This window comes from Thermobia domestica, chromosome 9 (genome assembly GCF_964235325.1).
Source record: "Thermobia domestica chromosome 9, izTheDome1.hap1.1, whole genome shotgun sequence".
Taxonomy (NCBI): domain Eukaryota; kingdom Metazoa; phylum Arthropoda; class Insecta; order Zygentoma; family Lepismatidae; genus Thermobia; species Thermobia domestica.
This window is the reverse complement of record NC_137462.1, coordinates 21,509,532-21,537,198: the sequence shown is the minus strand read 5'-3', so window position 1 is coordinate 21,537,198 and position 27,667 is coordinate 21,509,532. Positions and strand designations below refer to the sequence as shown.

Genomic DNA, 27,667 nt, shown 5'->3' with positions numbered 1-27,667 from the left:
TACTTGTAGGATATATTTTTGGAGTACCAAGGTTTATTTTCAGATAGTTTTGGTCTGTCTGATGGCAGTTTTTCCAGCCAAAACAATTAATTCCTGATTTTAAGTTAAAAATTCGGAAAATTTCCCTTTTCCCCTCTATTATTTCCCTCTTGTTGGCTACATTGAAACACACGTACCACTACCTGAAAGCTTTCTCACTGCCCTACAGAACGCATCATAAAGAGTTTCAATATGATAATTAGAGAAGCTGTAGCCCCGGCACATCTCTTGATTTTTGCTTCTGAGGCGTAAAAAGTGTCAAAATTTCTTGTGTATGAAGACAGAGAATTTTTCTTTCTCTCTTTGAATGGAAGCCAGCGACTTCAGGATTTCACTGTATCTTGTCAAGACACCAAAGAATTTTTTTAGGTGACTTGAACCCATATAGCAGCAGTAGTGCTAGATACAAAAAAAATTGAAATTCGGTTAGGGATCTTTTTGTAAATTTTCACCCCTACCTTTCCCTCAATAATTTCCCACCCATTGGCAACATTGCAATGCAACTTACACCAAAAAATAGCCACATCCATTTTCTAAAAGGCAAGGCCTTAACCATATCAATCGAATGAATGGTTTTTGAGCAATAAGTCACTAACTGAGAATGTAGGAAAACGCCAAAAATGACCTGGGTCCGAATGGAATAATTACACAATTTTGCTCGTATAGGTACAAAGAAACAAACGATTTGTAAGTTACGAGGGCTTCGACGCAAGTTCTGTTGATTATTTCAATAATCTGCAACATAAATCAATAAATAATAGTTGTCAGAAAAAAAACAGACATTTGAAAAAAACATGAAAAAGAACGATGGTTTTTATTGAAAAAAAGCTTCACAGAAAAAAACGTTTTTTTACAACACTAATAGGTGGTAAGACACAACCAATATTGTAAGGGTTGATCTTACATGATGGTCTGTGTACCTACTAAACCCAGTGGAATCCATCTTCGTTAGTGGTTTGCAGTCCACTACTCAAAACCGATTCAAATCACAGTATGCACAAAAAATGAGTTTCGTTTCGCATCGCAATACTGCCCGGTTCCAGTATTGAATTCACACAGTATTGAGTTCACAGCTTCACAGTGTGAAACAAAACTCATTTCTTGTGCATACTATGATTGAATACATCTTCGATTGTAATACACTGACCAGGTCAAAGGTAGAACTCATTATTGTGGTACTGAATTTATATCAAGACAGTGTTTCTCGCTATTTATTCCACTACGGTGATCAGTTTCGAAATCGGAAATCAAAGATTCCCTAAATTTCCAGTTTGAATAGGGGGATAAAGATCCAGAAGAAACTTCCTATTGGAACACTGAAGCCATATATTGCTACCTCTTGCCATTCTTGCTTTCTGAAAATTAATGTCGAAACCGGAAGTGGTAGTTGATTTCTACTATTTCCGGATTTATTAGAGACATGAGAGAGAGAGAGAGAGAAAACCCCGACGGAAAAAGCTGGTCCTCCTGGTTAGGAGTTGATGACAGCTAGGCAGCCAGCTTAAAAAAATACCAAATCAAGTATGGATCGAGAAAGGAGACAAGATGGAAATAGGTTGGCAGCGATCCGGAAAGCCGACCCCAGATAACTGGGAAAAATACAACAAAAAGAGGAAAGTAGAATCTGTTGTTGGGATATTTAATTTATTACAGAAAACCTTTTCTCGCTAGCTATTATCGCTTTTGTCTTATTTTGATCAACATTAAAACCAGAAACAATTAAGGCTTTACTGTTTAATAAAGGGTTAATGTATGAAATTGAACCCATTCCTGGGACCATGAATCGATTCGAAAAGACCGGTTCTCGCTATCCCTTGCCATTTCTGATCTATGACAATCAACATCATATTCTATGTATATAGTTTCAGTGTAAAATGGCTGCCTTGCTGTATCCGGAACTTTGGCAAACAAATAAATAAATAAATAATAAATAAACAGGAAGTGGTTAAGTTCTAACACTTCCGATTTGCTTTGTGAGTTAACAAATTAGGGCAAACCTACTCTTGGAACTCTGAATCGATTCCAAAAGACCGCTTTTCGCATTACCTTCCGCTTCTTCTCCCTGAGGATCAATGTTTAAATAGGAAGTGGTTTAGTACTACCACTTACGCTTTGATTTATGGCTTAACAAAGTCCAGGAAACCTACTCTTGGGGCGCTGGATCCATATAAAAAAAAAGTTTCTCGCTATCTCTTCCGTTATAGATTCTGCTTAACACTGCTAAATTTCTACCACTTCCGGATTTAATAGAGAGATGTGGGTGAAGATCTTACCTTTTCTTAAGACGCTGATTTAATTCCGAAATAAAAACGGCTTCTCGCACATTCTACTACCGTTTATGCTTTTATGGCGATCAACGTTGAAACTGGAAATGGTTAATTTCTAGCACCTCCGGTTTGAGTAGAGGCTTAATGGATAAAATGAAACCTATTCTCGGGATGCCGAACCAGAAAACACTGCTTTTCGATATCCCTTTCTGTCTTTCCTCTGATACCTTTTAGTAGAGAGATAGACAGACGGACTTTGTCATTTTATAAGAATTTGCCATACTTACATTTATCATTAGGTTGTATGTCTAAAAGTAAGTGATCTTATCTACAATTAACTTAAGGTATAGGCAAATGGTTTACTTTATGTTTAAGAATTTTGGCAGCTATATTAACGAAGGTTGCTATTACTTCTACGGTCGTGGAACAAGTACACTTTCTAAAGACATCACCGACAAGAATGTTGACTTGGTAAGATCCGTGCAGGAGAATATCAATAAACTCTTAACAGGATCTGTTAAAGGAATCTGCCTGGAAGCATACGTAGGAAACACAAAGCACGTAATGACACGTAGGAACCGTGTTAGTCGAGATGATGAAAGCATTGCAATCGATAGGAATGAATAAAGGGTAGAAAGTGAGCAGAGTTAGTAAGTTGTAAATAGGAATACATAAGTGTTGCAGTAAGTTAGTGTAAATTCTAAAATGTAAGTAGATTTATGTGAAAAGTACATAATGCTACTCACAAGGAATGCTACCCAACTGTAAGACGTGTTTAGAAAATTTGAAAACTAGATTTAGAAGATATCTTTAAGATGTAGCTTTCTCCAAAATTGTAATTCTTCATGGCCAGAAATTACAATTCCATAACTTCGCTATTCATATCCATTAGCAACCACAACCGTGGAAGAAAGAGGAAAAGTGGATTAAGGTTACCATGGTCACTCTTGAAACTTGAGGTGACAGTGTTATCGAGTCATTCGTTCATACTGTCATCTAGTGAGACTTGCTCTGAAGCAAAGAAGCACTTCGTTTTTGTACCAACAGGTGTCAGCAGTAGTGCGTCTTGTTGACTAAATTGAAACTGCCCTTGTGTTTGTTGCTTCAAGGTTAAAATATGTTACTACATTGTATAACCACTTGCAAAGAGAGCTCATTGCGCTGATGGCAGTGTTTTACATCTATCTAACACAAGAATCAGCAAACATCTTGTTTATTTTCTCAAGGGGAAGATATTCGCAAGAATCCACAAAAGTGTTATTCATCATCATCGTCGTCGTAGGTATTCTGTCATTATTGGAAGGTTACTTGCCACAAGTGAGAAGCTTCCATGCTCCACGGTCTTCCGCTAACTTCTTCGTCTTCACGTATGACTTTCCTGTTTTGTTATTGTCCATCAACTGTAATCTCCTTCGTCCCCTCCCTCTCTTTCCTTCCATCATACTCTGTAGCACGTCCTTTATGATACAGTTTCTTCTTATCCCAACCAGTTTCTCTTCCTCTTAAATGCTCTTTTCTCCCCCATCATTTCTAATACTCTTTCACTCGTTTTCCGCTCGACCCAGCTAATTATTTCCATTCTTCCCTACACCCACATTTCGAGAACTTCCGGTCTTTTTTTAACCATTTATCCATAACATCCATTTTTTCTGGCTTATGCAGTACAATACTCCACAGGAAGTATTTTATATGAGTCTTTCTTTCAACTCTGTATTCAAGGTCCCGCAAAACAGACTTTTCTTCCTCCTAAAATTTTCGCCATTCCCATCCTTGCTTTTATTTCACGGTAACCTATACAGCGATCCAAATGCTTAGTGAAAACAACTAACATCTTTAACAGTTAATAGTAAAGAGAAAGAAGGTTAATACGTATAATAATTAAATAAAGAAAACTTTTATTCTCTAGGAATATAAAACAGCCGAATGATTTACTTCATTTCTGGTTATGTTTAATGTTTTCTTCTTACAACATGATCGTATAAAACGACCTGTGAATACATATTGGTACGTATAGTTGTTCTCACTGTGTTGCAACCTGGACTTGATAATGAAGGATCCACGTAAATTACCTTTCCATCATGGCGGTTTTGGAATAACAATCCTCGCTTTGGATCAGTCAACACCTGGAAAAGGATGTTTTGGGGATGATCATAAAACATAAAACAATCACATAAAACTAAAACGTTATAATTAACAAAAATAAAATTACATAATAACACTAATGATGCACTAAAGCACAATTAATGAAGTAATAGAATTACTCTGTGCATATATAGGTATATAACGATGACGTTTTTCGTGACGTCATCTGCTATCAGCTATGTGAATGTTCTCTACGAAACGTCGTCGATAACCACGTGTAAAGACTGGCGCCGAGCCGCTTGCACATATCAAACTTGAAAATTACGAAGGTGTAATAAGTTATAATGGTTACCGGGGTGAGAACCGAAAGAGGAAATAATGCTACCTTATATGGTCAGTCGAAGGGGAGCAATGGAGCAAAGAACATCGTGTTACCTCAGTTCGTAGTTATAACAAAATTAAGTCTGTGCCAGAAGTGCAACGCTTTTTAAAACGAAACTTCAATTTTGGTCTCTTCACGTTCTCGGACGGGAAGGTCCCTCAAATTTCGTTCAAAACTGATTGTCACATAGCACATCTGATAGAGCATCATGAGAAATGAACATGAACAAAATTTAAGGTGGTATGGACCAGAAGAATAGGAGCTACGGGGCTTCAAAATTTGAATATCGAAAAGTTTGTATTATGGATTATGTACGTTTAAAGTAAATATCTTGAAAACCGTTAAAGCAATCAAAACAAAAGTTGCACAATATACTGTGAACAAATGTCCTATCGAAAACCAAAAATAGTGTTGCCATATGTAAAGCAATGTTGCCAACTCAGCATAAAAATATTTTGTTTAAAATAGAACTATTTTTAATGTGCACAGATTTAAAATGCACTATTACCACTAAACATAACAGTGAAGTGTAATGGTATAGTGTTTCACACAGTTGGAGCTACGTGTGCTGAAAATGTTCAATGGAGAAGTCTGAAATGTGGTAACAAAGGGTAATAAAGGAATCTGGGTCTCATACTATGAATTTAGTTCAAATGCATAACACCGATAGTATAACATAGCAAAATGTCAGCAGTGTCACAAAATATTGATGCATTTGAAAAACAAAGTTGAATGATGCCATTGTTACGTCCTATGTCAGCTCCGAAGCTATATAGGACGGGACTTATAGTGTAAAGGGGATCCGAACCACTATGAAAGAGAAAGATAACAATGAAATGTAAGGTAAAAAGTACAACAAAAACATGTCCGAGGAGGGACTGGAACCCGCGATCCCTAATATGTCGGTTGTCTAGCCTTGTAGACCACATGGCTATTCGGGCCGACTAAAAAGAAAATGAGGTGATAATAAAATAATTACAATGTGAATATAGCAATATTACAGTGTACAAACATGCACTGCGTCTGACTTTATAACGTGGCGTTCTTTCTGTTCCCATCCCGCCAACCAATATAAGTTATTACACCTGTGCAATATTCAAGTTTGAAATGTGTCAGTCGGCTCGGTGCAACCCTGTCTAATTTACCCTTCTTTCCATAAACATACAACTGAATCATAACTAATCAATCAGACTTCTGAATATTAAATGATACAATGTTTGCTAATCAATCAGACTTCTGAATATTAAATGATACAATGTTTTGTTTGTTGTTGCTGAAAAGTAAGAATGAACATAGTATAAAACTGGCCTAAGAAGCACTTTTGTAAGAATTGAGAACAGTATGCATTTCGACCAGGTTTTCTTCCAGAAAAGTTGTCTTCGAAGGGGGGAGACAGACTCAAAATGTGAGTGGACAACATTGGGACACTGTTTTCATTTAAATAGTGGTTTTTCTGGTAACTTACCTCAGTTCCCGAACAGAGAGGGGAAAGGTGATTGATAAACTTTGAACACTGAAGCTATATGTGGACCTGTACTTGTAGGTAGTATTCGAGCCACTGTAATGCGTTAATTTTTTTATGTTCGCCGGTCGGGAATCGGACCACATACACTAAATGCGTGAGCATTACCTACCATATCATCTCATTCAACTTGAATTTTGATTGAGTTGATTTATTGATTACTCATTGAACTGGAAGATTAATTTCTTGAATGAAGGTTTCCATACAAGGGAGGCCCTCACATACAAACTCGTGTAAATAGTCATGGAAAATCGGAAACAAGTGAAGGGAGACTTCTGAGAGGTACCAGATATTAGGAAGACATGATCATTGTTCGCCGATGGCGAAAATGCAAGCGAAATAGTTTTGCAAGAAACGACAGTGAATATACAAGGTGACTCATAGTACACACTCCCCTTTGAAGAAAATATATCTCCCATTCGAGCATATATGTATTATATACACATATGTTTCAATTGGAGATACATTTTGTATATAATTTTTGTGGTATTGTGTACCTTAAAAATGGTAAAGTTAAAAAAGGGCCATCTTCCGCCACAATACATCGTCATCAACGACGTGGAACAGAGCTAATGGTATAACATCATAGGTTTGCTCTATTTGATTTCCCAGATTTTCAAGGGTTTGTATGTGTGTGCGTTGCAGTTCCTCACCCTAAAAAATAAGTTTACGAGGTTAAATCCAGAAATCGAGGTGGGTATTCCGCAACACGTGGTCTTCGTCCTATCCATCTCATAGGGAACATCCGATCCGATATATTTATGTAGTCTCGCGTAGTATAATCGTGAATATTGTTACCTTTAATGCGAGCTATCCCGGGTTCGATTCCCTGTGGGAACAGTGGGTCGAAAAAATGTAACAGCTATCTCAGGCAGTTACCCTGAATGAGGTTTTTCCTGGGATTTCTTAATTCACACCAGGCAAATCTCAGGATAGCACCGAACACACAAGACCCAGGCGGTTTCCTTTCTCCTTTCCCCTTCCACAACCAGTGTGCTAGTCGAGTGACGTCACCCCTCATACGTGACGTGCTTAGGAATATAGATATCGATAATGCCCCAATACTATATATATATATATATATATATATGATAGAAAAGTGCATATATTTGTGAACGTTTATATGTTTGTTGCCAATTATTTCGACAATGAGTTCTCGGGAACCATGGACTCTAGAAAGATGCCGTTTTCAGTGATCGATTGAAAATTTTGTGTGGATTGTTCAGTTCTGATTAAATATTTTTAAAAAATGGCAGTTATTTCTTTATTACATTTTTAGAGGTACACTGGAAGTGTTGAAATTTTGAAAAAAGTAAAGCATCATATCCTACGAGTTATACATCCCAACACCACAAATTTGCATAAAGGGTAGTATATATCTCAGGCATTCGTTTCATTGCCAAATGATATTGAAAAACGAAGGATAACAATTTCTCCAGTCAAAGATGAATCTTCATTGTTTTGGGGTGTTTTGCCCAATGAACACCCTATATGACATTATAATTAATTGTGTGTGTAACAGAGTTGGCGTGGGCCAATAAAAACTTGACCCACGACCCACTGACCCACCACCCACCATGACCCACCACCCACCGTGAACCACTCTGACCCACCACCCACCATGACCCACTGTGACCCACCATGACCCACCACCCACGGTGACCCACTCTGACCCACCACCCACGGTAACTCACTCTGACCCACCACCCACGGTGACCCACTCTGACCCACCACTCACGGTGACCCACTCTGACCCATCACCCACCATGAACTACTCTCATCCACTTTGACCTACTCTGACTCACCAAAATTCATCGTCACAACTCTGAACACGATCCACGGCCTCTTCTGAACTGACTAAAGAGTTTACACTTGTAATAAAACAAGAGTGCGGAATTATCACTAATCGAAGTTTGAATTTCTAGTCAATCGCTCAAGCACAACTCTGTTACAATAACGGCGGATCTGACCTTTATGATATAAAATGGTAAAGTGTTTGTCAGTGAGGAAATTGAAGCAGTTCGGGGTGGGGGGTGGGGGGAAATTAGTGTGTGCCTAAAATATACTTGTACTAAGAGAGTATTCTTGCAAGTGTTAATTTCTCAACGCATTCCCCAAGAAACTTCTATTCGCAGGAAAATATCCCTGTACAATATGGAAAAGGTTATGGTTTCTCAGTTCACAGTATTTTTCTCACAAAAAACTTGAAAAATCAGTTTTTCATAGTGTATAAAGGTGGTCTGGTACCCTATGTGAGAGCATTTCCATAAAGCATCCTCATAATTGTAATTTGTGTAATCACTAAAACACCACGTTAAATATAAGTTACAAATATGCATAACTGCAATTATTATAAATATTTATTCAAAGTAGTTTACCTAAAGCAAAGAAGAGACTTACTAAAAATTAGGTACAAAGTTGAATAACATAAGTAATTAGCCATTAGTAATACAAGTATACATTTTCTATAACTCGTAATTTTCCACCTTAAAACAAATCTGAAATCGGATTTATTTCCTGTTGGTAACTTTTTCGTGGTAAATCGTCCGCAGCGGAATGATGTCCATCCTTCAGCCAAGAAATAACTAGCTCGTCTATTTCGAGCTTGTCTAGCGGTGGGTCATTAACATTGATGAGCAACAAGTTAGACAATGTTTGAGCACTTAGTCTATTTCTAATATGTCATCTGTAAATTCATAAGGAGAAATCCCCGTTTGCACTCTGTCGTGGAAATTGATAATACTTCTACCCGATTTCTGCAACTTCTCATCGACAATCTACTTGTTAGACTCAAGTCTGATAACGATTTTTCTTGGTCAGGTTTGAAATACTCAGCAAGAAGTATCATCTCTCCATCACCATACAACATCTTTTCCATATCGACCATGTCAGTTGGCAATGTCGACCCATGTAGAACAGAAGCTTCACCTACCACACCTTTGATAGGGAATCTTGTGAATAAATTATCAATTAAAGCCTGGTAAACTGATGATTTCTTATTTGCTTATAAATTTAATTTTTGTAGTTACACATGAAGGTTTGATACCATTACCAAGTTTCCTACCCCGTCTAGAAAGCGAAAGGGAACGAGGTTCCTGGAAAGTGTTCAGAGGTGAATGGGAATTTCCCTCCTTCCTCTTCAATTACCACACTGCTGTTTGCCATGTGCCAAATTACGATGAATTTCAATTAAATTATCATAATATAATTATTTCCTTGTTGAATTATCAATAATTTTCACTGGAAAAAACGATAAAATTTCAAAGATCCAAATTAAAGTAAGTAGATCAACATAAAGGAAAAAAGTGTAAAATTTTCCATACAATTATGCGTACAATCCAGACTTAAAAGTTTCGTGTAATTAAGCTTACAGTACAAATTTTATGCCTATTTTTCTCACAACTTTATGGGTTGATTGCCCTGTGCTGTAAGCGCTCCATATAATAAACATAAGCTTCAGCAATTATTATAACAGAAAGCAATGGATATATGAAGCCAAGCATTGTATTTTTTGTTTCTGATTTTTTTTCTTAAATAACATCGATCGTTTTCGATCATTTTTACTAGAGGTGGGCACGAGTCGAGCTGAAACTCGACTCGAAACTCGACTCGAATTCGAGTCGAGTTTCGAGCCGTGTGAAAGGTTGTTTTCTCGAGTCGAGTTTCGAGCTGAGTTACTGTTTTTGAGATCGAGTTTCGAGTCGAGTCAAGTTTGGTACATGGGTCGCTCGTTTAGCTCGTTTTAGCTCGATTTGAAATCATGGCCTGATTAAACTGTAAAGCGAAAGCCATGAGAAATGTAAGCCGTACTGTGGAATACTTTTAGTGTTGCTCACGAGAGGGGACACTGCTTGCATCTCATCTCGTCTCGATAACGAGAGCACAATAGATTTTTTTTTTTTTTTTTAAATAAAAGGACAGTCTCAAATGTCGTGAGCACCAATATATGTATATACTGTAGTTTTTACCATCAAGGATGAGACCTGCACGGTCGTATTTCTGAACCTAAGCAGAAGCCCAACCCGGGTAGTGATGTCAACGGGCTCGGCTCGGTTCAACTGAGCAAACAGCTCGAGCCGGCTCGGTTGGAATGAGCCATCGGCTCGGCTCAATTGAGCCGATGGCCTGAGCCGACTCGTTCGGAATGAGCCACCGAATCGGTTCGGTTCGGCCCTGGTGAGCCATCGGTTTTTGCCGTCTCGGTTAGGTGAGGTGTTGACTCGGTTCATTTCTCGGTTCGGCTCGATAGTAGATGAGCTGTGAGCCGAGCCACTCGATCCGTTGACAATCCTAAATACGGGCGGAGCACCGCGGTGATTCAGATAACTGCTAACTCCAGAACAGAAAAAAAAAAAAAAACAGGGTTGCCGGGGTATTCTAAGATGGATATAGGCCTATACAAGATGTGTCTCATGTAACCCCTCTTTAATCAAATTGATGTGGGCATCAATTTATCTCCTGGTATACACCTTTATGCTATAGCCGTGTTGAAGCAGCTCTCACGTTATGAATACTCGTAATTAATTAATTAATACATAAAATTTACCATATTTTCCAATATTTTATCATATATATCTCGAATAACCCCTCCAACCATAATTATCAACATTAAATCTCCTTGTCTTTATATATGTGACTGTGTATAGCTGTGTTGAAATGGCTCCCATTATGAATGATTAATAAAAGGGATAATTCAAAATTGATCACTTTTCTGAATATCTTATCATAGGCTATGTGGAGAAATTACTAATTTTTCAGTATTAACATATTGGTTTATTAGTCTGTTTTTCTGTTAGTATCAATCATTATAAAGAATGCTAGTGACAAAAGAAATCATACTTAACTTTAAAGTAACTTCATAATACTCTTTAGTAATATTTCTATATTGTCTTTAGCTTTATAATTTTCCTATGGTATTTTTAAATTCCTCATATTTAGAATTTCTTGCGATAAGAATAATCGTCATCTAGTTTCTACATATTATTATTATTATTATTATTAATAATAATAATAATAATAATAATAATATTATTATTAACAATATTATAAAAAGCCTATTTCGGATAACAATGTTGTTATTTGTATAATATGGGCAGCTCGTGGAAACATAATTGTATGCCACATTTTCTGACTTTCGAGTAAGTATGAAAAGAAAGTTCATCATTCCTATGCAGTTCGATACAATGACACATACCAAACAAGTTTCCCTTGTGGTTTAATACCAATCCGGTTCACCTAATAACTTAATTTTACCAGAAGTGACAATTATCATGATGTTCGCTAAATCCTCTCGTATCATGGTAAAAACGAAATGAATCTTTAAGTTTTATGTCCCACGGTTTTGCCGGTTAGGCTAAAGGAGACGGTGATGATGAGAGATGAGTGAAATAGTGGAATGAAGAAAGTGTGAGGAAACGGGAGAATCCCGAGAAAACCCACGAGCACGGTGTTTGTCCACCACAAAGTCCACACGGCGCGAGCTGTAATCGAACTAGGGACCCCAAGCACCGGAGGTGAACGCTCTACTACTGAGCTACCGCCCCCCCCCACACACACATCATGGTAAATAAAGTGATGACTTCGCTTCTTCATATTTTGTATGGCCGGAAATTCTCTTTTATCTTATTCATTGGAGGCAAATGTTCTTACAGATTTAGACTGGACTGCAACTGAACACGTGTGGTTTATTGTTCAACAGCCCTGCAACTCTGCAAGTAAACAAGTTACCACCAAACGGAATCTGTAATCAGAGGTCCCTCCCTACAGAGGTTCAGACTTTTCTTTACTGAATAGTTTTAAGCTCTTTCCTTTTTTATAGGAGGCAATAAAAATAGGAGAAGAACAAAATTACTTTTCTGCGGCAGTGTGTCATTAATTTGAGCAAAGCTATGATAGTCAAAATTTGCAGACACTCCTCAAATAACAGGAAGAATCGCACAGCTATAGGCAGTCGGAAAAACAAGTTCATTTCTCTGCTTTCACAAAAATATTTACATGTGTGACACTTTGCGTGCTGAAATTAATAATAATAATAATAATAATAATAATAATAATAATAATAATAATAATAATAATAATAATAATAATAATAATAAGAAGAAGAAGAAGAAGAAGAAGAAGAAGAAGTAGTAGTGTCATTGATAATAATTGTATTGTGTATGTATAATATTTGAAGAGAGTACTTGAACTACACACACGATTAGGCTCGATTTGGCTCAACTCGAAACTCGAACGTTGAGTCGAGTTGAGTCGAGTTTCGAGTCGAGTTGGAGGAAATTTTTCGAGCCGAGTTCTCGAGTCGAGTTCAAACATGTCTGTTTCGAGTCGAGTCGAGTTTCAAAGAAAACTCGCTCGAACTCTCTCGTGCCCATCCCTAATTTTTACAAACCAACTCACTACCAATTTTCCATATATAGAAAAGTGCCCCTCTCCCACATAAAGGAGAATTTTAAAAATGCTAGGACACATTCTGTTTATTTTCAATAAAGAGTTAATACACTGAATTTCAGCTCCGTAAGTTTAACGGGTTGCGAGATACTCATTTTTTTCCCGCAAAAATTTGAATCCTCACTACCTCCTTAGGATATTATGCATTATAATAAAAGCAATATAACGTCCCAATTTGGATTAAGGCCGAACTATATACCAAAAGTAATTTCATTTGACTTGGCAATTTGACCGTGATGATCAGGCACACATAGTTACATGCATTTTTTTAATATATTACAGTGATTCAAAAATGTTTTTTTCCAGTAGTTAGCTCTAAAAACTCACAGGTCTCGAAAGCCAAGTTGTAGTGTAAGTCCTATTGCTATTATTACAATTAAAAATATCAATATCCAAAAGTGCCTGAAGTTCTTTTTTCACTTGGTTAGATATACTCACCTCAGGTAGGTAGACAGAAACAAGTGGAAAAGAAAGGGAAATGAAGGTCTTGAAAGTAAAACAGACAAATTTACCAGTCTTCAGAAGATACTGTCTACAATGCAGTGAGCAGAGAGGGTCGGTAGACCATACTGAGTCGGTGGGTCGCAGTGGGTCACGGTGGGTGGTGGGTCACAGTGGGTCATGGTGGGTGGTGGGTCACAGTGGGTCACGGTGGGTGGTGGGTCACAGTGGGTCATGGTGGGTGGTGGGTCGCAGTGGGTCACGGTGGGTGGTGGGCCACAGTGGGTCACATGCTGTTGACCCACGACCCACTGACCCACTCAGAAAACTTGACCCACTTGACCCACTGACCCACCGACCCACTGACCCACTCCAACTCTGGTGTGTAATGTATTTGCTTATTACATACTAAATGCAAGAAGAAAGAAAACACTGATCCTACATGAATTAAAAACTCCAACCGGAAGTAGGCTTAAATCTTGGAAACGGTGCGAGATATTGAAAAAACCTCCCCTTTATGGTACCTCTTGCGATTTTTATCAAGATGTCTCACTCGTGTCTGTAAAGGGAGATATACAGATGTTGTGAGGAATGACAAGGAGATTCATGCTTATATGTGAATGATACTCTGTATAGAGACCGCAGATCCAGTTAATATATATATATATATATATATATATATATATATATATATATATATATATATATATACAGGACCTGATCCAGGATTTTCTGAGGGGGTGTACCAATAACTATCAGTACATTTGAATCAAATATTTTTTTTTAAATGCCGTTAGGCATCTGTGATATGTATGAGGAACTGACAAACTATTGTGTTCAGCAAAACCGCTTTCTTTTTTAAGCCCGAAACGGAAACATGACATGAAATTTTAGGAAAATATTGTTATTTCCACTGCCAGTTTCTCACTTTAGATAGTTTATATTCAAAATGGAGGGGTGGTGGTGCACGTGCTCCGGTGCACCCCCCTAAATCCGGTCCTGTATGATATATAACATTGAAAACATTTACGTCCTTACGGTACCCAATACCACCGCAAATGGCATACCTATGTGCTATAACTAGTAAAATATTTTGTTTTAGAGAGTGTTTAAGCTGAATATTTTTATGAGCAAGTTCAATATACCAAATATACCAAATAATAATAATAATAATAATAATAATAATAATAATAATAATAATAATAATAATAATAATAATAAACGGATTATATTCCCTCCCTTTGCCAATAATTTGACATCTTGTCATATAAGGCCTCCATTTTAGATGCAATTTGAGAACTGAAAATTTTATTAAAACTTTGGATGACACACCTAATTCGAAATGAGTGCCAAATTTATGGGTATTGCATTTAAAAGATTCATAGATAAGCATTTCCGACATGATCTAATGGTAACATCATTGGTGTTGGTAAAAATTTCTTGATAAACATTTTCCAAATTGAAATAAAAACCTGATGTTTGACATCCTTATTGTCTTAAAAGAGAGGGATAAATATTGTTCTTGCAGATAGCAATTTTCGAAGAACAATAAGCTTTATTGAACATGAAGGAGAGAAAGTCTCACCTCTTGTGTTTTCCGAATCGATAGAATTTTTTTGTCTATAGTCCTGCCATCTATTGGCAAAGTTTTTTTTTGTTTGCACAACTACTTTTCTACATGTGCTGACACCTGGTGAGGGAGGACAAACAAGTGGATAAGATTTTGCTACGTTCTTTAGTTTGTTTTGAATTATTGAAAAGGCAAGAAAATTCAATTGGCGTTGATTGTTTTCGTTTCTTTTTGAGGGGAGGGGAAAACAAGTTCGAAAGAGAGAGAGATAACTGCAATGTTCTTCATAGTAAGTAAACACGTGTTTTTAATGTATCAAAAGACGAGTGCAAAATCTATAATATTATTTGGTAATTGTTTTATGGGAAAGAATTGTCCAAAGATGTGATCTATCAGGTATGCACCATTTTGTTGGATAAGCTGATATTTTCCCAGCTACACCATTATCCTGTTGTTAGAGTACTTTTATGTTATATTGAAACATGGCTTTCACAGGCCTTTTCTGAAACTAACTTACCACCATTTAGGAAGATTTAGAGAGACCAGACCAAATGATAGTCTAACGGTACTATCTCCGTCCTATATGGTAGATGCATTAAAATCTCCCAACCAAGTTCTCTTAATTTCTGTCGGGTCGTTAAAAATGTATGCGGTATAGCGTTGTCAGCGTGGTATAAGACACCCTTTCTGTTGATTAGTTCCGGCCCTTCTTTTTGAATTGCTAGGGGTACTCAGCTAACTGTCGGCAGTACAGGCCCGAGTCTATCATTCTGCCCGGTGGTAGCAGCTCGTGATGTACGACGACCTTTCAATTACACGAAACGCACCTTCCTGTGACGACAGTGTGGGCTTTGCTACAAACTGTCGAGCTTCTAACTTCGACCATCATCTTTTTCGCACATTCTTGGCGTAGGTTATCGATCTTTCATCACTCGTGATCAACCACTTCAGAAATGGCTCGAGTTCGTTACGTTTCAATACAGATTCACTACATTGAGAAACGTTTTATTTCGTCACATCATGTGGTACCGAAACGTCGAGATTATTTTTGTAGCCAGCTTTCCCTAAATGGCTTAACACTATTTGGTGATGGACTTTTAGGTGATTGTTTACATGCCGATCTTGATCGATGTATATTATTCACTTTTGCTATCATTGGTGACTTACTGCGAGGAGCATCATAGACATTCGTAATTTATAGGACGAAAGCCACTGAACCATCTTCTGGTTGTTGCTTTTGATAACGTATTTTACCAATAAACAGCACAAATATCTTCAAAGGGTTCCCTCTATACTAACAATAAAATATAAGATAGTCGTAGTGAGAATGAAGCCCCTACTTTAATGTCTTTTGCATACGGTCTAAAAGTTTGACTTTTGTCTTATATTCGCGAACGCTTACTTTGTTTTTTGAATTTTGGGTTGCACCTTATATTCAAGTAATTTTACCCTAGTAGCAAGAAAGCTTTCGGTCAATTACCGGTTGCTTGGCTTTTGGCTTTCTACGCTTGCACTTGAAACGCATGCTTTCATACAATCTGCCTCTTGTTGTACTTGCAAGCGATGCTTTAGATCCCTCGCTGAGCGTCATAGCATTACTCGCCGTTCATTGGCAATTGATTTGACTTGTAAAGCGTTTGCATCAAACTTGAATGAAACACTGAATGCAAGGTTGCACCTCATGCAACTTCGTTACTGGAATCCAGCTTGCGACATGCATGCACGTTTCCCAATCAAGCTGGATGCAAGCTTGGCCGACTTGCAATTCAAGCTAACAACAAGGGGTTTGCAAGTAGTCTTTGCTATTAGAGTATATTCAAGAATATATGGAATTTGAAGTATTAGGAAGAATAATATGTTACACCTAATATTTCGCAGATTGCAATGTAAATACCATAGATGTCAGTAGTGAGAAAGAAGTCTGAAGAAGTAGCGGTTGCATTTACCGAAGCGTGTCCGCGCATCCAGACGCGCTTCTTGTTCCGGAGTGTTATATATATATTTAGAAAGTACGATCAGGAAAATAGGTTCTTCCTATATTTTTATACTTTTTGACTTAAATATTCATACACTATTTCTTATGTAATATTCTTTCCCTATTTACCATCAACCATAGTAAAATATCTCTGTGTAAGTTTCTGTCTATACAGAAGTAAAGAATTGTTTAGATGATTACATATGTTCAATTTCAGTGACAGGATTAAAACAAAAGCACTATTAGACATACATTACCCACGTGCAATTATAATCAAGTATCATAACGAAATTTAGTAATTAATATTTAAGGAGTTCGAAATAGCAAAAATTTATAAATTTACTCTGTCTGTCCAGAAGGCAAAAATTCTCAAGATCTGATGGATCACTATCAATTTTGACCAGTATATACAGGGTCTAAAGTTAATAATCAAATTCGTTGACAAAGTTAGAGTTCAATCCGGAAGTGGTAGAAGTGAAGTGTTTCCGGTTCTTACGTCGGTTGCAAACCTCTTGCTGTAAGCTTGAATTGCAAGTCGGCCAAGCTTGCATTCAGCTTGATTGGAAAACGTGCATGCATGCCGCAAGCTGGATTCCAGTAACGAAGTTACATGGGGGCAACCTTGCATTCAGTGTTCCATTCAAGTTTGATGCAAATGCTTTACAAGTCAAGTCAAGTCAATTGCCAATGAACGGCCAGTGATGCTATGACGCTCTGCGAAGGGTCTAAAGCATCGGTTGGAAGTACAACAACGCTTAAGCGTTCCATGGATACATTTTATCCCTTATCTTTAAGTTTCCACTAAAACCACAAGTGATAGAGATCCGCTACAATTTTACCCAGTAACCAAGCACGTCTACAGTAAGTATAAGTTTGCCCTTAATTTTCCTTCATAGATTTAACCTTGAAGTTTCTCTCTGTGTATGGCTGTGCCTAATGTAATGTATAAGTGATGCTTCAAGTCTATATAGCGTTGACGTAGAAACCTGTAAAACCAGACGACATGAAGAAGGCTGCGCCAAAAACACGTACGAATTAGACTCAACTTTAGAGATTCTCTTTGTGCACCGCTTTGTCACGTGTAAATTTTAAGTTATGCTTGACACATGTATCAATTTAAGAGATTTTGAAAGCTAGCCTTAAATTACCTATTATTGGCGAGTATGAGGGAAACTTGCAATTGAGAGAATACCGGGTTTGATGTATCTTTGGTTAGGTCTGCATAGAGGTCTGCACGGGCCGGAATTTTTAGCCCGGGCCCGGCCCGGCCCGTGAATTTATAATGTAAGGCCCAACAACCCGAGTCCGAAATATGTTTTAGCATTTAAGCCCGAGCCCGCCAAGAGCTTATGTGATAATCAAATGAGTCCCGAAATAAGCCCGAATTACAGAAACTTGATAATTAATACGGTATATTGTATTTTTTATTTACAGTAATTAGAGGTTTAATTTTGCAGTTACGCTTTAAAAATTCTCCACAATGAACGGCCAAAATAAATATCATTGTACGGTATATTTTCAAAGTTAGGTCCGAGAAATACAGTTGTATATTTAAAAATTTACGACCTGAGCCCGGCCCGGGCCCTAAGTGCTATATACTTTGTAGGCCCGAGTCCAGCCCACGGCCTAGGCCCAAGCCTGTGCAAACCTCTGGGTTTGCAACCGTGTAAATCCAAGCTTGTGGAAGCCTACAAACTTAACCTTGAAAGTTTGAGTATGGCTATTAAACATCTGGAATGATGTTAGGGTAGGTTTGCAATATTGATCTATATGAAGCGGAAACGATAAGAGAGAGAGAGACTCTTTATTTTTCTTTAAATCGATTTAGCTTCCTAAAATTAGACATAATCTCCTTTCTTAACCATTTATTCATATCGGAAGTGGCAAAATTAAACCATTTTTTTTTAGTTTAACCACTGATCGGTAAACAGTAAAAACGGGAACAGATAGTGAGAACCGGTTACCTCAATCAATTAAGCGTCGCAAGAAAATATTCTTTCTCCGCTTTCTCTACGAAAAACAGAAAAGGCAGAAATCAACTATTTCCAGTTTTAACTTTCAGCGCTATAGAGTAGGAACCTGGTTTCCTCAATCAATTAAGCGTCGCAAGAAAATATTCTTTCTCCGCTTTCTCTACGAAAAACACCAAAGGCAGAAATAAACTATTTCCAGTTTTAACTTTCAGCGCTATAGACTAGGAACCTGGTTTCCTCAATCAATTAAGCGTCGCAAGAAAATATTCTTTCTCCGCTTTCTCTACGAAAAACAGAAAAGGCAGAAATCAACTATTTCCAGTTTTAACTTTCAGCGCTATAGAGTAGGAACCTGGTTTCTTCAATCAATTAAGCGTCGCAAGAAAATATTCTTTCTCCGCTTTCTCTACGAAAAACAGAAAAGGCAGAAATCAACTATTTCCAGTTTTAACTTTCAGCGCTATAGAGTAGGAACCTGGTTTCCTCAATCAATTAAGCGTCGCAAGAAAATATTCTTTCTCCGCTTTCTCTACGAAAAACAGAAAAGGCAGAAATCAACTATTTCCAGTTTTAACTTTCAGCGCTATAGAGTAGGAACCTGGTTTCCTCAATCAATTAAGCGTCGCAAGAAAATATTCTTTCTCCGCTTTCTCTACGAAAAACAGAAAAGGCAGAAATCAACTATTTCCAGTTTTAACTTTCAGCGCTATAGAGTAGGAACCTGGTTTCCTCAATCAATTAAGCGTCGCAAGAAAATATTCTTTCTCCGCTTTCTCTACGAAAAACAGAAAAGGCAGAAATCAACTATTTCCAGTTTTAACTTTCAGCGCTATAGAGTAGGAACCTGGTTTCCTCAATCAATTAAGCGTCGCAAAAAAATATTCTTTCTCCGCTTTCTCTACGAAAAACAGAAAAGGCAGAAATCAACTATTTCCAGTTTTAACTTTCAGCGCTATAGAGTAGGAACCTGGTTTCCTCAATCAATTAAGCGTCGCAAGAAAATATTCTTTCTCCGCTTTCTCTACGAAAAACAGAAAAGGCAGAAATCAACTATTTCCAGTTTTAACTTTCAGCGCTATAGAGTAGGAACCTGGTTTCCTCAATCAATTAAGCGTCGCAAGAAAATATTCTTTCTCCGCTTTCTCTACGAAAAACAGAAAAGGCAGAAATCAACTATTTCCAGTTTTAACTTTCAGCGCTATAGAGTAGGAACCTGGTTTCCTCAATCAATTAAGCGTCGCAAGAAAATATTCTTTCTCCGCTTTCTCTACGAAAAACAGAAAAGGCAGAAATAAACTATTTCCAGTTTTAACTTTCAGCGCTATAGAGTAGGAACCTGGTTTCCTCAATCAATTAAGCGTCGCAAGAAAATATTCTTTCTCCGCTTTCTCTACGAAAAACAGAAAAGGCAGAAATCAACTATTTCCAGTTTTAACTTTAAGCGCTATAGAGTAGGAACCTGGTTTCCTCAATCAATTAAGCGTCGCAAGAAAATATTCTTTCTCCGCTTTCTCTACGAAAAACAGAAAAGGCAGAAATAAACTATTTCCAGTTTTAACTTTCAGCGCTATAGAGTAGGAACCTGGTTTCCTCAATCAATTAAGCGTCGCAAGAAAATATTCTTTCTCCGCTTTCTCTACGAAAAACAGAAAAGGCAGAAATCAACTATTTCCAGTTTTAACTTTCAGCGCTATAGAGTAGGAACCTGGTTTCCTCAATCAATTAAGCGTCGCAAGAAAATATTCTTTCTCCGCTTTCTCTACGAAAAACAGAAAAGGCAGAAATAAACTATTTCCAGTTTTAACTTTCAGCGCTATAGAGTAGGAACCTGGTTTCCTCAATCAATTAAGCGTCGCAAGAAAATATTCTTTCTCCGCTTTCTCTACGAAAAACAGAAAAGGCAGAAGTAAACTATTTCCAGTTTTAACTTTCAGCGCTATAGAGTAGGAACCTGGTTTCCTCAATCAATTAAGCGTCGCAAGAAAATATTCTTTCTCCGCTTTCTCTACAAAAAACAGAAAAGGCAGAAATCAACTATTTCCAGTTTTAACTTTCAGCGCTATAGAGTAGGAACCTGGTTTCCTCAATCAATTAAGCGTCGCAAGAAAATATTCTTTCTCCGCTTTCTCTACGAAAAACAGAAAAGGCAGAAATCAACTATTTCCAGTTTTAACTTTCAGCGCTATAGAGTAGGAACCTGGTTTCCTCAATCAATTAAGCGTCGCAAGAAAATATTCTTTCTCCGCTTTCTCTACGAAAAACAGAAAAGGCAGAAATCAACTATTTCCAGTTTTAACTTTCAGCGCTATAGAGTAGGAACCTGGTTTCCTCAATCAATTAAGCGTCGCAAGAAAATATTCTTTCTCCGCTTTCTCTACGAAAAACAGAAAAGGCAGAAGTAAACTATTTCCAGTTTTAACTTTCAGCGCTATAGAGTAGGAACCTGGTTTCCTCAATCAATTAAGCGTCGCAAGAAAATATTCTTTCTCCGCTTTCTCTACGAAAAACAGAAAAGGCAGAAATCAACTATTTCCAGTTTTAACTTTCAGCGCTATAGAGTAGGAACCTGGTTTCCTCAATCAATTAAGCGTCGCAAGAAAATATTCTTTCTCCGCTTTCTCTACGAAAAACAGAAAAGGCAGAAGTAAACTATTTCCAGTTTTAACTTTCAGCGCTATAGAGTAGGAACCTGGTTTCCTCAATCAATTAAGCGTCGCAAGAAAATATTCTTTCTCCGCTTTCTCTACGAAAAACAGAAAAGGCAGAAATCAACTATTTCCAGTTTTAACTTTCAGCGCTATAGAGTAGGAACCTGGTTTCCTCAATCAATTAAGCGTCGCAAGAAAATATTCTTTCTCCACTTTCTCTACGAAAAACAGAAAAGGCAGAAATCAACTATTTCCAGTTTTAACTTTCAGCGCTATAGAGTAGGAACCTAATAGATAGCGTGAAGCGTTTTCTTTTCCATTTAGTTAAGTACTCCAAAATCATCTCCATTCTAATCGCGGTACTAAAACCGGAAGTTGTAGAAATTTACTACCAGTTCCGGTTTCAATGTTAGTTGAGAAAATATCACTCCAGTACAAACCAAACTCCTTTGCGTGGTGTACAAGTGACACTACTACACGATTTCGGCTGGTTTATACACTAAAAATTTATGATGCATTCTACGAAATGGAAATAAAATATTTCGGTTTAACTTCCCACATTTATGCTTGTCAGGCTAAGGGAGGCAAATGATTAGGACAAGTGAATGATGATGGAAGAATTAGTGGAATGAGACTGTGGGAGGAAACAGGAAAATCCACGTACATGGTGTTGTCCGCCACAAACTTACTTGGCCGGGTATCGAACCAGGGCCCCTACGCAATAGACGTAAGCGCTTTATCACTGAGCCATCGTGTGCTCTTGCATTCTACGAAAGACTTCCTTTGTCCTCATAAAAAGTAACTCCAATTTAACTTTTGGAAAGTATTTTTATGTTTCATTAACCGTGCACTATTTGTTCGAAGTTGTTAACGGGCATCGTTACTCCTCCGTTACTTGCACCAAAGCTGAAAGAGATATAACGGGCCTTATGCAGAGTCGTTTTGAAACCTGATTAATGCCTTACTACGAGTTTGACTAACGGATGGTTATCAAAAGTGTATTCAGAGTCTCTGATTAGGACGTAGTAGTTTGACGAAGTTAATCACATGTGACTAATTAATCTAGAGCAGAGGATACTTTTTAAACCATTGTTTAGCTTGTGCGACACAACATTTTGGATTTCAGATTTCATGTATTTTCATTTGTAAAGAATACGCATACGCACATCTACATCCCGTAGTTGCCACCATTTATTTTTCTCACCCGCTGCATTGGAATTATATTAGTTAATCATACCCAAATCAACTTTTTAGTTGTACTCAAAATAGACTATAAATACCAAAAAGTAGTTTCCTTAGTAAAGAGCTAGTATTTCACTAACTAAACTATGACTAAGCATTGATTAACGAATTCTCTCTGAATACCGCCCAACATGTTTTTGTCCACAAATATTCAGTTAAAAAACAATTTAATCTCTTGATACTTTACGTGTTAATGTCTTATATATAGTGGAAAACATTCTCTTTTTTTTTACAGTGCATACCTTATAATTTGGACTAGGGCTCATGGTGTTCTTGCCTGTTCGCCAGTGGAAATACCCCAAATCATAAGCGTTGGGTTTGACTTTTTTAAGACCTTCAAAATAAGGTCGCCATTCTTCAATGTTAAGGCGGTTCCTGTAGTCAATGTAGCCAGATAATTCATTATTACTTTCGGTTATTCGGATAAAGATGATAGTCTGCAAAAAGATATAAATGTGAAATCTTTTTGTAATTTAAATTTTACAGTTAGAAAAGGAAGTTAGTTGCATTATACGTTGTCAGAACTTAGACAAATAAAAATAAATTACGTAAATCATAAATGAAGATAAGTCAAACGGGCATTCTATTCGAAACTACCATTTGACCTAAGAGTTACAATATCTTACATCGGTCTAATTCAGGAGTGATTATTACAAAGACTGCAAGATTTCGATTCTGTCAAGACCTCAGAAGAGGACTAGCTCAGGAGAGTAATGCTGCCGGAAGTAGGAACGAAAAAAAAAAAACAGTTCTGATTGGTTGGCGTTATCCATTTCTTGCCACATTGCATTCAAATAGCAGAAATCAAACTTTTGCTGTTGTCGGTATTCGTGGCCGAGTGGGCTAGCGCTGTATCGAAAATCTCTTTTGGCGTGAGTTCAAACCCAACCCGAGGAAAGTTATTTTTTTACATTTTATAACGAAAATAATACTCGAAAAAGTGATTTATTTACTTTTGTGCAGATAAGTAGTAGTAGTAGTAGTAGGAACGGGTTGGATACCCCACAGGGCTCGTTTTGTTCCCCTTGTACTCCATGATATAAATTTTGTGACCAAATTAAAACAACTGGCTAGGATAGCGCGTAAAACAGCTGGATAGAGTAGCGCGCGAAAAACGTACTTCCGGGAGCATTACTCTCCCGAGCGGGTCGTTTCAGAAGTTATTAAAAGTCTTAAGACAGTGGTATTTGAGGAACTTTTATATATATATATTTTTTTTTTAGTTTAACGTCCCACGAATATGCCCTTTAGGCTACAGGAGACGGATAGTCTAATTAATGACACTGAATGATTGTGAAATTAACATTTTTTGTGCTATCGAATCAGGCATTAAACCCAGGACCAACGTGCACCAAAGGCGTGGAGCCACTAGACCAGCATCGAGAACCAAGAAGCTTACGTAATAGTTTTAAATGATATTTGCGTATAAACAAGTTGGTGTGCAAGTCAACCCTAGTATGATTCTGCAAAGATTGTAAGAATGGAGAAAGGGATAAGCAGAGTTGATACTACAGATGGTTATCAAAGTAATGGATACACCTAAAAATTGGATGCTCCAGTTACTAATTGAGCTGTAGTAATTTTTGCTACATTCGCTCTCGATCTTTGGTGACAGTCTTCAAAACTCAGTGATTCCTGTCACTAAGGCTTCTTTCCTATCCAGTATTACTCTTCGACGATGTTGTGTTGGTATAAAGTTCTGTTTGCCATAATCATTTTGGACACTGCTCCTTGCGACACACTCAACGCATTTCTGCGAACTTATCGCGTGCTCACAATTTGGTATTTCTTTTTAAAACTCAAGGTCTCCCATCGTCCATTATATCCGTCTGATCGCTTCAATACACGCTTCCGTTCTAGTCCACTTGGTGTACTGCAACCGATCACCGATCACACTACTAACAACAGCCACGCGCTACACGCTTACCACTTCGCATTTTTATGTGTTCGAGGTTTCATAATGGGAACGTTAGTTTACGCATTGCAAACTATATACCTAGGTGTTTCCATTGTTTTGAAAACCATCTGTACATTTCTAAACTTTTTTACAACTGTACTTGAATGTTTCGATCTCTCAATTGGTAGAACAAAAGGATAAATCCATGCGAGGATGCCAAAACATGATGTATACGTATAATTTATAAGCAAGCAAATGTTAACTTCAAAAATTAAATTCATATATAATACTTTCAATTCAGCAGTGAAAACGAAATATACACGTATGTACTGCTAAATAGAGATTTTTAAAATGAAGCTACTTTAATCTTCTTGCAGCATATTTTTGAAGTATACATATATTTGATAATAATTAAGGGGCCGCGGTGGCTCAGTGGTAGAGCGTTCACGTCTGGTGCTTGGGGTCCCGAGTTCGATCCCAGCCGCCGCCAAGTGAACTTTCTGGTGGACAAACCGTGTGCGTGGTTTCCTCGGGGTTCTCCCACTTTCTTCGTTCCACCATTTTCATTCATTACTCATCATCACCGTCTCCTTTAGCCCAACCGGCATAACCGTGGGACGTACTCATTTCATTTCATTTTTAATAATAATTAAGGCTATATATAAGGTCTTTCGTTTTCGATATATTTTTTACCAAAGTTTAGTTCTAGAATGAAATCCACTTGGGAAAATTTTGGACCGTTTTTTTAAATTTTTATTATTAATTCATGCATTCACAGCGATTTTAATATACTCTATGATTTGGGAATGTTCACAATGGTTTCTTTTGAAGGAAACGAACCAGTGGAAGTCATATAGAGCTAAAACAGGACTCTAGGGAGATTAAGGTATGGCTGACCACTGCAGTTTGGCAATTACCTGTGAAGTTTCAATTAATACGAGGGGAGAGGCGTTATCGTGGTTGAAAAACAGCACTGTGCAGCAGAATATGTTTTCTTTCTCTTGGAATTGCTTCAATTATGAACCAATATTGCCATAACATTATATGTTCAGATCCATTCACCTTACTCAACTCGTTAGTACAGTGCTCTAGAGGCCTTCTGCATAATATAATATTAATGGGTTTGCGTGACATATTAGTGTGTCGTGACACACAGGTTGAGAGTTACGTATTACCATGTTACGTATATGTGAAGTTTCATCGTAATTCAATAAAATATGAGGTATTATTACGGTGGAACTTCACTTTTGGGATTACCTTTGTATTTAATGCAGGGATGCAAATAACTGCTCGCCCACTCGCCCGGGGTGAGTGGTTCATCAGTGCAGGTAAGTATTTAACATCACAACGAAAGTAAGTAAATGATTTCTGTTGTGGAATGTGGGCTAGTAGCTTTTTTCTTGGGCGAGTAAAATTTTGTTGCTTATTTGCATCCCTGATTTAATGGTATCGATCAGCCACTGAGGTTAAACAAGAATCAAATATTGGAAGACATGCTGAGACGCATAGGCAGATTTTCATATATTAAAAAAAAAAGAGAGAAAGAGAAAGAGAGAGAGAGAGAGAGAAAGGAAACCAAGAAAAGAATGAACTGTTGACTTACCGAAAGAATCCCTACTCGATTCGGCCGCTCCCTCCTGGCAAGTTCTTCCAGAAACGGTTCTGTGAAGACAAGTTCTTCGCTGGAGAGGACATGAGGTTTGGTCGTGGGGAACAGATATTCCGTTACATTCTTCAGCTTTCGCTCGAAGTTACTCCGAGTAAGTGTCTCGCCGGAGCCCCTTAACAGACACAAAAGAATAACATACAATTATTACTCTATTTGCTTCTCCCATACGTCTATTGACTTCCATCTTACGAGCGATATAGAGGTACTACCATAGTATATGTCCCAAGAAATGGGATTGGTTAACATATAGTTTAAACTTGCATTGCTGATATGACAATATCTCAGATGTAACATGATTATGATGGTAATGATTGAGTTTAGCGTCCCTTTCAGCAGCGGGGCTGTATAAGACATGAACCTACAGCTTAAAATTAGATCCGCAACAAGTGAGCTCCCACTGGGAATCAAACCTGGGTCTCCTGCGGTGAAGACACGTACGTTAACCATATAGATATGAGGAAACTCGAAAGAAAATACGAACTATGTTTAAAACGAACCGAACTTCTGGTATAAAATGTTTATTTTCTCATTGTACAATGTTTTAGGCACTGTTTCTCTAAAAGTAGACCCCTCTATTGTCGATATACCGTTTCCAACTTTTCTTCCATTTTTGAAAAACCTCCTGGAACACATTTTCTGGGATGATGCACAGATCTCTTGTCGGATTATCCTGAATCTCCTCTATGGTCTGAAAACGACGTCCTTAGAACGTGATTTTGTTTTGGGAAACAGTAAAAATTCTTCTGGGCTTAGGTCCCGATAATAGGGTGGATAGGTCACAACGGGAAGCTGATGTTTTGCCTGCGAATGAGAAACGAAGCATGAGTAGGCTCATTGGTACGGTACACCATCCAAGTCTGGTTTAACCACAATTCAGACCTCTTCTTTCGCACAACATTCCTCAACCGCGCTAAAATGTCCTGGTAAAACTGTTTGTTTATCATCTGGCCACGTGATACAAATTCATGGTGGACAATTTCTTTCCAATCAAAAAACATAACCAACATCATGTTCTTTTACCGACTCAAGAGTGCTTTTGTTGAACAAGAAGATCCTGAATGAATTGAAACGCAATTGAAGTGTTTTTTGTAAATGTTTTGGGAAGTTTGTAGCAAAATTTCACATATGCATGTTTGTCTTTAAGCTCTTTCATTGTCACTGTGTCTTAATCCAACGAACAGCTTGTGCACATGCTCACTTCATCGAGTGTAGCTCGGCAACTAACTGTCGGAAACGAGGTAAATGGTAGTTTGTTGTCTAAACCTGCCGTTAGGTGCGATCAGTAGTCGCAGTGCGCACCCTATGCCGGTTGGCGCGCTATTTCAAAAGTTCGGTTTCTTTTTGAGCATACCTCGTATTATTAACATACAAAGTAAGAAGATTCAAATGAAATATATTAGCGAACTCACGTAAAAAGGGGTACTACTCTTGGTCCCCAACTGCGGGTCTCAATTTCGAACTCCGTAGCTGTCATTATTGCTGATAATTTCGGCAAACTTTCTGTTGGTTCCTT

At 37.6% G+C, this 27,667-nt stretch overlaps 2 protein-coding genes across 2 annotated transcripts in view; one reads left to right on the top strand and one right to left on the bottom strand.

Moving 5' to 3' along the window:
- The window catches only part of Nos (Nitric oxide synthase), a 560,518-nt gene that overhangs the window by 271,414 nt on the left and 261,437 nt on the right, over window positions 1–27,667 (top strand). The window lies entirely within an intron of this gene.
- Window positions 4,179–27,667, bottom strand: part of LOC145693933 (cilia- and flagella-associated protein 299-like) — a 29,373-nt gene continuing 5,884 nt past the window's right edge. Inside the window, exons 2-4 of the mRNA XM_081770090.1 lie at window positions 26,089–26,266; window positions 22,831–23,025; window positions 4,179–4,429 (exon numbers count right to left, since the gene is read on the bottom strand). Coding sequence (XP_081626216.1) covers window positions 4,256–4,429; window positions 22,831–23,025; window positions 26,089–26,266 — 547 coding nt within the window. The 3' untranslated portion in view covers window positions 4,179–4,255. The remainder of the gene's footprint in view (window positions 4,430–22,830; window positions 23,026–26,088; window positions 26,267–27,667) is intronic.